The sequence below is a fragment of the Onychostoma macrolepis genome, chromosome 19 (genome assembly GCF_012432095.1).
Source record: "Onychostoma macrolepis isolate SWU-2019 chromosome 19, ASM1243209v1, whole genome shotgun sequence".
In the NCBI taxonomy this organism is placed as follows: Eukaryota; Metazoa; Chordata; class Actinopteri; order Cypriniformes; family Cyprinidae; genus Onychostoma; species Onychostoma macrolepis.
The window spans coordinates 21,417,701-21,430,495 of NC_081173.1; the positions used below are offsets into that span (position 1 = coordinate 21,417,701).

The 12,795-nt window shown below is 37.4% G+C and overlaps 1 protein-coding gene across 1 annotated transcript; it reads left to right on the forward strand.

The window, feature by feature from the left end:
• Nucleotides 1-2,209: 2,209 nt before the first annotated feature.
• galr1a (galanin receptor 1a) lies at nucleotides 2,210-4,805 on the forward strand. Its single transcript, XM_058753903.1, has 3 exons — nucleotides 2,210-3,175; nucleotides 3,839-3,904; nucleotides 4,132-4,805. The coding sequence occupies exons 1-3, from the start codon at nucleotides 2,516-2,518 to the stop codon at nucleotides 4,447-4,449; spliced, it is 1,044 nt and encodes a 347-aa protein (XP_058609886.1). The 5' UTR covers nucleotides 2,210-2,515; the 3' UTR covers nucleotides 4,450-4,805.
• The last annotated feature ends 7,990 nt before the right edge of the window (nucleotides 4,806-12,795 follow it).

The following is a 12,795-nucleotide window of genomic DNA, read 5'->3' on the forward strand; positions in this document are numbered from 1 at the left end:
GTGTACATACATGTGTTTACATTGTACTTATAATTTTAAAAATACCTATGTGTAATTACATCTGTAATTAATTTCTGTAATTAAATTGATAATTACACTGTTGACCTATCCATTTCACCTTAACCCACACTTAAACCTGTCCAGACCACCAAACCCGTCCCTAACCTTACCCGTATCCCACCTCAGTAGCAGCAATAGTGTTTTGCAATACAGTGTGAACACAATAAGTACATTGTACTTTTTGATGTAAGTACATAGTAGTTAAGGCCACCTAATATAAAGTGTGACCAAAACATTTACAAATATTATTACTGTTCACAATCATATCTTTAAAATAAGGCAGAAGTAAAAAAATAAATAAATAATAAAATGAACCAGGTGCTACAGTATATCAAATCAAATCAAGTCACCTTTATTTACACAGCGCTTTATACAATACTGATTTGTGTCAAAGCAGCTTTAAAGAGTCGAACAGGAAAATAGTTTGTCAGTAATGCAAGAGGACATTAACAAGTCATTTTTCTAGTTAAAGTCAGTTCATTGGTGATTCAGTGTTGACTTCATCCAGTTCAGCTCTCTTCCAATAATGTCTGTGCAATCAGCCAAGTGTTCTCAAATGACCCAGCGGTTGGGTTACTGCCCAGAAGGTTGGGTTAAACATTTGGTTACACTTTATTTTGATAGTCCACTTTAGACATTCTACTAACTATAAGTAACTTTGTAACTATATGTCAACTACATGTCAACTAATTCTCATTAATTTGCAACTACATGTCTACTAACTCTCAGAGTAGACTGTCAGGTTTAGGGTTAGTAGAATAAGTTGACATATACTTGCAAGGTTTCTCATAGTCAGTATGTTGTGGACCCATCAAAATAAAGTATTAGAAGTTATTAAGCACTTACTCTTAGTAGAATGTCTAAAGTGGACTATCGAAATAAAGTGTTACCAAACATTTAACCCGACTGTTGGTTGAAAACAACCCAGCATGTGTTCTGTCCAATATTTACCCAGCACTGGGTTGTATTTAACCCAGCATTTTTTAGAGTGCAGTATTTCGAAAAACAGTAGGTGTAAAGTACCTGGATGACCTACTATTTCAGGTGAGATTCTGAAGTGCACATGGACACTTTACTATCCCATGAGGCCATGGGAGAGGATTTGTGAATGTCAGTGAAGTGATGCAACTGACGTTGGCAGGTCACGTGACAGTAACAACATGGTCGATGTAGTAGTATGTCCGAATTTCATCCTTGCTACCATATTCATACTATATAGATCACTTTTTAACGGTCATTAAGTAAATTCATATTCAAATGTAGTACGCAAACAGTACGCGATTTCGGACGCACCACAACCGAACAGCTACTATATCGACTTGTATGATAGACTAGTGAATTCCACTCACTTAACAGGGTTATTTTTATTTTTATTTTTTTCTCCTCAGTATGTATTGACAGTTCTTGCAATAAATCTAACATAGGCTAAAAGGTTTTGCAATTAGTAAAACGTTACTTTACTTTTAAACATTACTTTTAAAGATAGGCTATTATATGTTTTACCTAGCCTATTTATTATATGAAAAAATAAAACATACTTTTAAGACCTTCCCACAACCTTTTCCCTTAGAAAATTAACCATGGCTTTATTATGGTAAAAGTGAAGTTACCATGTTTTTTTGGCCTATTGACTACCATTTGTATAACCACAGTTTTATTGCAAATACCATGGTTAAACTATGGTTAGTGTAGTAAAACCATCATCTGTTACCATGGTTTAACTTTTTATTTATTTATTTATTTTTTTGGTTTCTTTGTAGTAAAACCATGTTTAATTTTCCTAAGGGTTACGTTGCCTTAGACAACCCCCATCCCTTCACAAACGCTTTATGAATTTGCTTTTTGAACATATTGTGCTTATAATATACAGCCTTTGATTATTAGTCTCAAAAAACCGCTTACAATACAACTTTTAAGTCCACTTGCCCCCCTTTTCATTAAATGTATAGCCTATGGGAGTTGAAAGGGGTCTAATGGGGTCATAACCGTGGAGAAAAGAGGGGAAAACTCTTGAATCACAGAGCTTGCGCTTTTCCCGTGTCAGTGTAAGAGGATGGGGTGAGTAATGCTGGGAAATTGGCGTCTCAGTGACGTCCACTCAGGCAATATTTTATTGCGGCAGCTCTTCTCCATCTAGCGCGAGCTCAAACACAAGAAGAGCTCCTGCAGGTGAAAACATGAATCTGTAAGCGCCATCAGTGTGAGAAAGCAACTGGATTATCACAAACTTCATTTCTAAGAATTGTTCACATTTTTTTTTGATTGTTATGAATTATATTGTGATGCGCGCGAATGAGCACTTTCTGCTGAAACCCCGTCGTTGTTGGACTTCAAGTATACTTTAAAGGATTTTTCAAGAAAACCTTTTCTTCTGGAGAATCAATAAAGCAAGAAAACTAAGTAGGCTACAGAAGACCTTTTCACGGCCAAGCGTCAAAATAAGCTCACGTTGAAGATGAACATCCAAAACAGCAGTGATTTAGACAGACCTGAGGGCAACATAGACTTAGAGGCACCTGAAAAAAACTTATTTGGCATCGGCACCGACAACTTCGTCACGCTTCTGATCTTTGGACTCATTTTTTCTCTAGGCGTCCTTGGAAACTCTCTGGTTATCACTGTTCTGGTTCAACGCAAACCTGGACAGCAACGAAGCACCACCAACATCTTCATCCTCAACCTCAGCGTGGCAGACCTGTCCTATCTGCTCTTCTGCATCCCTTTTCAGTCCACAGTTTACATGCTGCCCACATGGATCCTGGGTGCCTTTATTTGCAAGTTCATCCACTACTTTTTCACCGTGTCCATGTTGGTGAGCATCTTCACTTTATCAGCCATGTCAGTGGACAGGTATATCGCCATAGTGCACTGCAGAAAGTCCTCTTCCATTCGAGTTTCGAGGCACGCATTGATCGGGGTGCTGGTCATATGGGTGCTCTCTTTCGCCATGGCCACACCGGTCGCCTACTACCAGGGCATCGTGGAAAGTGAGGACAACAGCACGTTTTGCTGGGAAGTGTGGCCAGATCACAGCAAGAGGAAAATCTATGTGGTGTGCACCTTTATCTTTGGATACGTGCTGCCGCTGATTCTGATATCTTTCTGTTATGCCAAGGTTAGTGGCTCGTCTTTAATTGTGGTTGATTAGGAGTATTTGAACTGAATGTGGCTTGATCATGATCTCTATTAACGGTTTGTTTTAGAATCTAATGACGAATAAGAATGTCCAAAATTAAAACGATCAATCTTACTTTAAAACACTTGCCCCAAGTTCTTAGAAATATATATATCCTCTCTGTATTCATGCTGGTTTAATAATCTTTCAAATACAAAATGTGAAAAAAATATTTAAGAAGAATGTTTTCCCTTTTTTCCATTTGTTTTCCACAAGTTTTTTTGCATTTGACCTGAACAAAACATGACTTTTTTTTTCTGTTTTATCTTGTTACATGAAAACAAAATGGCATCTTGCTGTTGGTCACAACACACTGACTTTGATTTGGCTGACATAATGTCTTCATATATTATTAATATATTTAAAAATGTTTTTTAAATAAATAAATAACAACAAAAAGATCTATTTTTTTTCACATCAAGCATCACAAAATGTATCAACATAAATATAATTTCTAGAAATTACAGAAAGATGTGTATTCAATTCATCTGCAACTATTTTTTGTATATTTGAATAACTTTATAGCCTACATCCAGACAAAAGTGTGTCAAATCATATATCAAGGAACATTTCTCATATTTTCATGTACCAATGTGTCTTTAGGTCCTGAATCATTTGCATAAAAAGTTAAGGAATGTCTCAAAAAAATCTGAGGCATCTAAAAAGAAGGTAAGAAATATCAGCTGGGCTTTGTTCAAATATTAAAATATCCTTTTTTTAAATTAATATTTATTACTTTACATTTAGTATACTTTATATTTATTATGTTTTATATGGTAATATATAATAATTCATATTATATATTATTATTTACACTGACCACACATATTTATGTTAATTGCTGATCATGTCGTTAAAAACCAGCAAAAAATGTCTCTCTCCATTTCTCTTGTCAGACTGCTCAGACAGTTCTGGTGGTTGTGGTGGTCTTCTGCCTGTCCTGGCTGCCTCATCACGTGGTGCACCTGTGGGTCGAGTTTGGCTCCTTCCCCTTGAACCAGGCGTCCTTCGTGCTCCGTGTTGCGGCTCACTGTCTGGCCTACAGCAACTCGTCTGTTAATCCAGTTATCTATGCGTTCCTCTCAGAGAACTTCAGGCAGGCGTATAAGCAGGTGTTCCGTTGTCAGGTGGCTTCTGAGTGCCCTACAAATGAGGCCAGGGAGATGAAGAGCAAGACAGAAGCAGCACCATCCACCAACTGCACCACTGTGTAATTCCTGCAGCTGTTGTTTTTGTCACAATTTATGATGGCTCACAAATGAGCTAAGGTTGAGTTTTTAAGCCTGGGAGAAGGCAAGAAGCTAGTTAGATATTGATTTGAAATTTAACATGGTTAGATATTTGAATCGGTCACATGCTTGGAGGTTTGGATAGCTGCCTTTTTAAGTGCTTTTGACATGTTAAAAAAGCATTTGCTGTGCTTACTCACGACGATGCATTTCCTTGGAGCGCAATCGAGACCGTACTTAGCACTTGCTGTGAAGCTGTATAGTAATGTATGGCCTGTAAATATGTGCAATCAAAAAAAAAAGGGAAAAAAGAGAGAGACGGTAAGAGGTAAGTTCGTGAGTATGGGATATGTCTTTTTTTCCTTCAGGGAAAATAATCTGAAATGTAATCACTGTTATCTTGAGTCATGTTATAGACTTTCAAAGTCCAAATGCTTGTCTAGTATTGTAATTATTATAATTATTTTATTTTCTTGCATTATGACAAATGCTTTTCATATACATGTACCGTGAAACAATGTGGCTTATTGTGTAACATTATCAACATGGGAACTGTTGTTTCATTTCCTTCAGGGAAAATGCTTGTATAATATTATATCTATTTTCATTGTTTGTCTGTGTGTGTGTGTGTGTGTGTGTGTGTGTGTGTTTTATATATATGAAAAAAACCTGAAAATGCTGGTCTTGAAAATCTCCCATATGTTATGCATTAGTGCATCATCTCAGAAGTATAAGAACATCATGCATCATTAAGTATGTGTATCATGATTACATGAGAAAACAATGTATATACATATTCAAAATTGTTTTTATTTTTTTAAATAGCTCTCATTGGATCATTCAGTATGACATAGGAAACCAGTAGCCCTGGTGATGCCAGTCTTTATTTCAAATCCCCAGCCACCTGCATAAGATGCCTCTTTCAGCAAACCAACCACTTGAAGTTTATTAAATGGATTTTATTATTAGGATAAAATTCATATGTGTCCTTAACTTTGATGGAAATGCAGAAGCTCAATTTATATGCGGTACATTTAGTGCACATTGAAGTAAAAAAATCCAATCATAAGACACAGCACTCTCCCAGGGTCACGAAAAGAGGCTATGTTTATCTTATCACTTCGGCGAGAGACCTGACAAGATTACCTTTGTGGCAAATGTACCTGAATTACTGATAATGGAATACAAGAAGGTCATGTGAGGCAGCAGCATCACGATCTCTCAACTCTCAGAATGGAGGGGGAGTTAGGGTTCTAAATGTGCAATATTGCAGATTTGCAGTGGAATTGATATATCTACGACTGTATTTTGTTATGTGGTTTTGTTTTTGTGTGATGTGTGAGTAAAGTTCTTTTGTGTGCTGCAAAGAAGAGTTTCTGTCTGTAAGTATCCTGCTTTTGGTCGTCATGGAGACACAGTGCAGTACCTGAGTGAGTCCTGCAGTCTCAGGCTTAAGAGTGAGCAACAGGAGTTGTAATTGTACATCATTGGTGCATGTGTGTGTGTGTGTGTGTGTGCGTGTGATAGGTCACCGTGATCTACAAAAACACTTGCTTCTGGAAGCTTCCATCCAATCGGTCTTGAGTCTTACTTTTTATAGCAAAAAAGGAACCACTACACAATGGAAAAATGGCTTTTTCAAATCTGCAATTCATAAATAGGAGATGAATTTGTGATATTAACAGTTACATTATATGTTCTTTCATTTATGTTGGTCTACAACTTCTGTTACCCGTATACAGTAGTAACTTCTGACAAAAACTTTACTGTAGTATAACTTGTAAATAAAACAGATAATTGGAGCACTTTTGCAAGAAAATACTATTTTAGTTTTAATACTTTAATATTTCACATTTAATTTAATGCTACTTGCCGTTTCTTTGTAATTATTTTTGAAGTTAAGTGAAAATTGTTTCTACATCATTTTTTTCAGAGATACAATTTACATATACACAACACAGAAATATGAAACATGCCCTCATTTAAAACCATTATGAAAAATAAAACATTACTGGGTCAGAGCATATACTGTAAATGATGCAGTAGGATTAAAAAAATAAATGATTCGCCAAAAAGGGCTATTTTTCTCTCCTCTTGATGTGCAATTTGTAACTTCAAGTGCCTTCCTCTGACTACCATTTTTAAGATTTCAAGATATTCACCCCAGGGCCTAAGGGATCCATTTCAATTGCTACGTGTGTGTGTGTGTGTGTGTGTGTGTGTGTGTGTGTGTGTGTGTGTGTGTGTGGGGGTTGGTATTTGTGGTTTACGGGGACACAAATTTGTTTAATGACATGGGTATGACAGATTTATTACAATTTGAAGGTGGTTTATGAGGACACTGCCTATGTCCCCGTAATTCAAAAAGACTACTAAATGGTGTTTTTTTGAAGATAGAACATAAAAATCATTACACCTATGGAGAGTCCCCGTAAACCACAAATACCAACATATGTGTGTGTGTGTGTGTGTGTACCTGTTTTTCTATTCAGGTGGGGACTTAAAACCTGAATACACACAGACTCATGGGGACTCGTGTCACGGTGGGGACCTAAAATGCCTGTAGTTTCCTGTAAGGGGTAGGTTTAGGTGTAGGGTTGGAGTAGGACAATAGAATATACGGACTGTACAGTAGAAAAATCATTACGCCTATGGAGAGTCCCCACAAGGATAGCAAACCAGACATGTGTGTGTGTGTGCGTTTTGTGAAAAGTCAGGACATAGATTTGTATAATGAAAAGGGTATGACATAGGTATTACAAGGTGAATGTGACTTTTCAGGACATTGACCCATGTCCCCACTTTTCAAAACACAGAGTGAGGTTTTTTGGGGGGAAAGCAAATGTGAAATTGCACATACAGTAAGTACAGTATAAAAACCATTACGCCTATGGGATGTCCCCACTTTTCACAAAAACAAACGTTTTGTGTGTGTGTGTGTGTGTGTGTGTGTGTGTGTGTGCAAGAGCGAATGTGTGTCTTTATGTGAGAGTGCACATATGAGTGTCATCTGAATTCTTTTCTGTTCCCAAAATATTTCACCACATATCAGTTTATAAAATTATTTACATGGAATTTCATTTTAAATCAAATATATTTCTAGCCATGAATTGCACTGTCATCAAGTTATCTTGCTTTAATAAACATGAATTGAGGTTTTATATGATTGGAAAAGCAGTTATAAACAGCATGAGACATCTTGCTTTTTCTGGCTCATTATATTATATATATATATATATGTGTGTGTGTGTGTGTGTGTGTGTACTTGTTTTTCTATTCAGGTGGGGACTCATGGGGACTCGTGTCACGGTGGGGACCTAAATTGAGGTCCCCATGGGCAAACAAGCTAATAAATCACACAGAATTAAGTTTTTTGAAAATCTAAAAATGCAGAAAGTTTCCTGTAAGGGGTAGGTTTAAGTGTAGGGTTGGTGTAGGGCAATAGCACATACAGTTTGTACTGTATAAAAACCATTACGCCTATAATTGTCCCCACAAGGATAGCGAAACGTGTGTGTGTGTGTGTGTGTGTGTGTGTGTATATATATATATATATGTGTGTGTGTAAAAAAAATAATTAAAATAATTTACAAAAGTAATTTACATAATTCTTCAAAGCACAAAAAAATATTCTCGTAACAAAATGTTGCTATGTTAGGTTTTACCAGCAGAGGTCAGACTTGCACAGCATTTCAGAACTTGCGCTTCACGTTATATAAAAACCCCTCTAGAGATTCACTCAAGTGTCACTTAAGTGTCACTAGAGTCGTTACCCACCAAACAAACTACAAATTAATTTAAAATGCTAATAATAAAACACAGCACTCATATACAAAAGTACTCTTCAAATTGTAACAGAATTCCCTCCATTTGTAAACACAGACAGAACACAATAAGCCCCCAGCAACATATCAATGTTTTATCAGCATAAAGCCTCGAGAGGATGCTGTTATGGTAACAGCATTATGGTAAAACAATTTTTAGTAGGCTAAATGTCAACTTTTATTAATATTATTAATAATAATAATAACAACAACTGATAAACAGTTTTTACAAATCTAGCCCAACTGTAAATTGGTTACCTCGGTAACGTGGCAATCTGGCGCATTAACTTAATCATAATTATAATTTAATTCTTACTTGCATTCGCGGGATTAGGGATATTTGGCTATTTGGGATAATTTGTAATGGCTTCGAATGCGGCTCATCCAATTAGAATCGAGGCAGAACTATTTGTTTATAATAAAGGAATTACGTACAAGTAGCCCATAGGCTACTATACTGCGAGATAAAGGGCGTCTGCTACTAAATACACAATGAACTCATTAAATATATATCATGTAAATATATTTACTTCACAGTATCACACCCCCTTAACCTTAATGCTTTAACAAAACGTTTAGCCTATTTTACAATTTTAAAAAAATCACAGATTTTTATTAAAGCATTATTAATGTCACTCTTTCTGCTATTAGGTCAATATAATCCCTTACATAAGGAGGTCATGTAGTATATAAAAAGTGTTGGAAAAATTAAGCACATAGGGGCCTGTCTTAGGCAAACAAGTGGGGTCTATCTTGTGGATAGTAATGAATGATTTTGCAGTGATTGTTCGAGTTATTAATTCCGTGCTTCAAGGCACTCATAGGAAAGAGCTTATTGACAACCAAATAAACGTTAATCACTCACCTTTCAAGGTTTACGCAATATATAATTTTGTAAAGAGCATACACGAATGTTAGGTTTTAAAAAATATATGTTAAAAAAGACTATTATAAGTATATTTTTTATACTTATTTTGATTGTTAGGACAACAGTACTGTAGGTTTTGTAATAAGCTGCCAAATACGGTACCAAAGAGACATTATGTCGGCCAATGGAATTGCTTCAGGGTTTGGATTTTGATGTAGAGTACAATTTGGGCACCAGGCTGTTTTGAGCCTATCATCTGAGCCGTAAATGCCATGTGACTAATGACTAAGGTGGCACCTTAAGAACGTACTCAGTCCCCAGCCCTTATAGCAAATTTCCAAAGCTGTGACGTCAATATGATCCATTACACGCTTTTAAGAGCCATCCAAAATATAATCTAAAAGCAGAGGCTAACAGGTCCACACTAACCAGCAAAACCTCAACCCCTTGGTCTGAATGCTGCTACGCAACAAAAACATTAATAATCTGTGATATTCTGAACTGCATCATTGATATATACAGCGGATATTAATACGGCTGTAGTGACCAATCAGCATCTGACTAACCATTTTAGAATTGTATAACTGCACATAAAGGTCGAGAGAGATCATACTGCTGTTGTTCCACTTTCTCTCTCTTCCTCTTCCTCCCCCGCAGTGAGCTGATGGCCATACATCTCTTAAAGAGCCCATGACAATCAATAATACTCCACGCTAGCCCTCAGTATTGGACTCTGTCGTATAATACTGGAGCATTTGTCATTATTCGCCCTGACGGCTGAGGTCTGTGTTATTCTCCTGGGAGCTGTTCCCCGGTCATTACCGCTGTCATAAATAATATGCACTAATGAGATATGAATTGATTGCTTGTGTGAGCCTGACATTTTCATCTCTCACATTAAATGCTGTTTAACAATAGATTACCACCCAATCGTTCCTTCAGTACAGAAGAATGAATAGACTCTGCATCAGGCCGAATGAGAAAAATATAGGTCTATACCTGCTATAGATGTTGTGCAAAAAGCTGTCAAGTGTTTCTTCTCAAGCTGTTCAAAGAAATACAGATATTTATTTGAATATTAATCATAAATAATATGTAGAGTGCAGGTTTTCAGAGTCAGTTCTCATTATATTAGTGAGAACTAAAGCATTATGCTGTTTCAATTGAAATTTTCTATTAACATGCTTTAGGTAAAAAGGCTCTCAGGTGGCAAAACAGACTGAAAAGCTTGATTTATGAAAGACAGCACTAAATGCTGTATTCAGCCAATAGTTTTCTTTCTCTCGATTAAATCTAAAGTAAACACATCAACAAAACCCTCAGTTGAGCAACACAAAAAAAAAAAAAAAAAGATGATGAACATGAAGAACATGAACTGTGTGTACTTGTATGGCTGTCACTTTTACTGATTAATGACTTTGCCTGTTAATGCACATTGAAGTTGAAGTGTTTGTGTGAGTAAGCGTGTGAGACAAGAGAGAAAGTAAGGGAACGAGAGAACGAGGGTGGAAGAGATGGAGATAGGAACATGGAGAGAGAGGGATTGCTGTTGGTCTGTCCCTTTGTTCTCAAAGGAAATGGTGTCAGTGGTTCAGTGTTGCTTGCCATTGAGAGGTAAAGATTTACTGTCATCAAAGAGCAGATTAGAACACACAGACACACACATTGATTTGGGAGAGAGAGAAAGAGAGAGAGAAGAGGGGAACGAAAGAAAATAGAAAGAGAAAGAGGGAAAATAGATAGAGAGAGATTCACATTTTTGGTGAGGAAACTCATTCCGCGCTGGGAAAGATATGATCAGCTTATTTCGTGAGAGGGGAACATGGCAGCTCCTTCCTGAATGAACGCTGAAAGAAGTAAATTGTAAATATTGATTTCTGCAATGAACTGTCAATCTTCCTCGGCCCGAGATTATGCCGATCATCAGAGACCGACAAATTCGAAAAATGCTGACAGAGACAGCTGTATGGGATTCGTTTTAGCAGTGAGTGGAGTGGGCTTTATTTTCTGATGGCTGGTAATGGTTGTTCAATTTCATCAGATAACAGCTGAGATCTCATCGGCGGGGGGAAAAATGAAACCAAGCGTGACACCACAGACAGACCTTCACAGACAGAGGGCTTCGTCCCCCCAGAAGGATCTGAGGCACTTCAGTGGTCCTGTATAGCAGGTCAATTTTGATACACTAGAAAACCTGTTTCAAACCAGGTCAAGCCATTGAACTGATGTCAGTCCCCTTAAGTGAGTCAATTTTTTGATGTAGACAAAGGAGAACTTAACAGATTTGTTCCAAAATGAGGAACAGAAGATCTTAGAGGCGCACTCAGTAGTCTTATATATATATATATATATATATATATATATATATATATATACTGGGTAACACTTTATTTTAGGGCCTCTTAATTAGTTGCTTATTAGCATGCATATTACTAGAATATTAGCCATTTATTAGTAGTAATTAAGCACATATTAATGCCTTATTCTACATGACCTTATTCTACATCCTTAATCCTACCCAATACCTAAACTTAACAACCACTGCACTAACTATTAATAAGCAGCAAATAAGGAATTTATTGAGGGAAATGTCGTAGTTAATAGTGAATTAGTGTTCCCTATTCTAAAGTGTTACCATATACTGTGTGTGTGTGTGTGTGTGTGTGTATGTGTGTGTGTATATATATATTATATACATATATGTGTGTGTGTGTGTGTGTGTCAGGGTTATGTTTACTTTTGAGTTTGTTTTCATTGTATTTTCTATTCTACCGGCCCTGGCCTAGTTTTCCTTAGTTCCCTGATTATCATTTTGATCACCTGTTCCTTGTTAATTTACTCATTAGTCCCTCATTTGGTTCAGTATTTATAGCCCTGCCTTTCCCCTGTTTCTTTGTCCTGTCTCATGTTGTTTTAAGAGGTTGTATTTGTTTATTTTTCCTATGTGGATTTATTAAAGACTCTGTTCGTTTGACTATCTGCCTCCTTCGTGCTCCTTTGAGCTTCTTGCTCCAGCAACCCGTGACAGAAGACAGGACCAATAAGATAACTGCTGAAGACAAGTTGTGGGGTTTGTGGCAGGCTGGTTGGAGGTTGGAATGGTATGTGGAGGATTTCCTCAAGCTTGCTAACCAGCTGAGCTGGCACGACGCCACTCTTGGAGCGTGCTTTCAGCTGGGGCTGGACGACAAGACAATCCGCTGCGATCTTCCCATGTGTGTTTTTTATTTTCCTGATTGTGCTGATTAATCTTGTTCTTTATTTAAACTGTTCCAATTATGAAGTTGAAGAAATAAAGGAAAAGTTTCAGTCTCGTTGTCCAGTCCCCTCTGAGGCATGCCGCGTCTCGCCAGCTCACTCCACGCCAGGAACCCCCACGTACCACATCAACGGTTCGGACCGCCTGGTCCCTCCCAACTACCCCCGTATCCTCCGAAGCTCCACCATTGTCCTCAGCCCAGAAACGCCAGCCGTTCCCGTGTCCAGCCCGCCGGCCGAGCCGAAGTCAAGGGACGTGCCGTCCGGGAGGGGGGAGTAATGTCAGGGTTATGTTTAGTTTTGAGTTTATTTTCACTGTATTTTCTATTCTACCGGCCCTGACCTAGTTTTCCTTAGTTCCCTGATTATCATTCTGATCAC

What these genes read in the sequence shown, in the direction of transcription:
- galr1a (XM_058753903.1), top strand. Translation starts at nt 2,516, where the DNA reads ATGAACATCCAAAACAGCAGTGATTTAGACAGACCTGAGGGCAACATA. An exon ending in TATCTTTCTGTTATGCCAAG is followed by an intron (nt 3,176 to 3,838) that starts GTTAGTGGCTCG and finishes ATGTGTCTTTAG; the next exon opens with GTCCTGAATCATTTGCATAA. An exon ending in CTGAGGCATCTAAAAAGAAG is followed by an intron (nt 3,905 to 4,131) that starts GTAAGAAATATC and finishes TTCTCTTGTCAG; the next exon opens with ACTGCTCAGACAGTTCTGGT.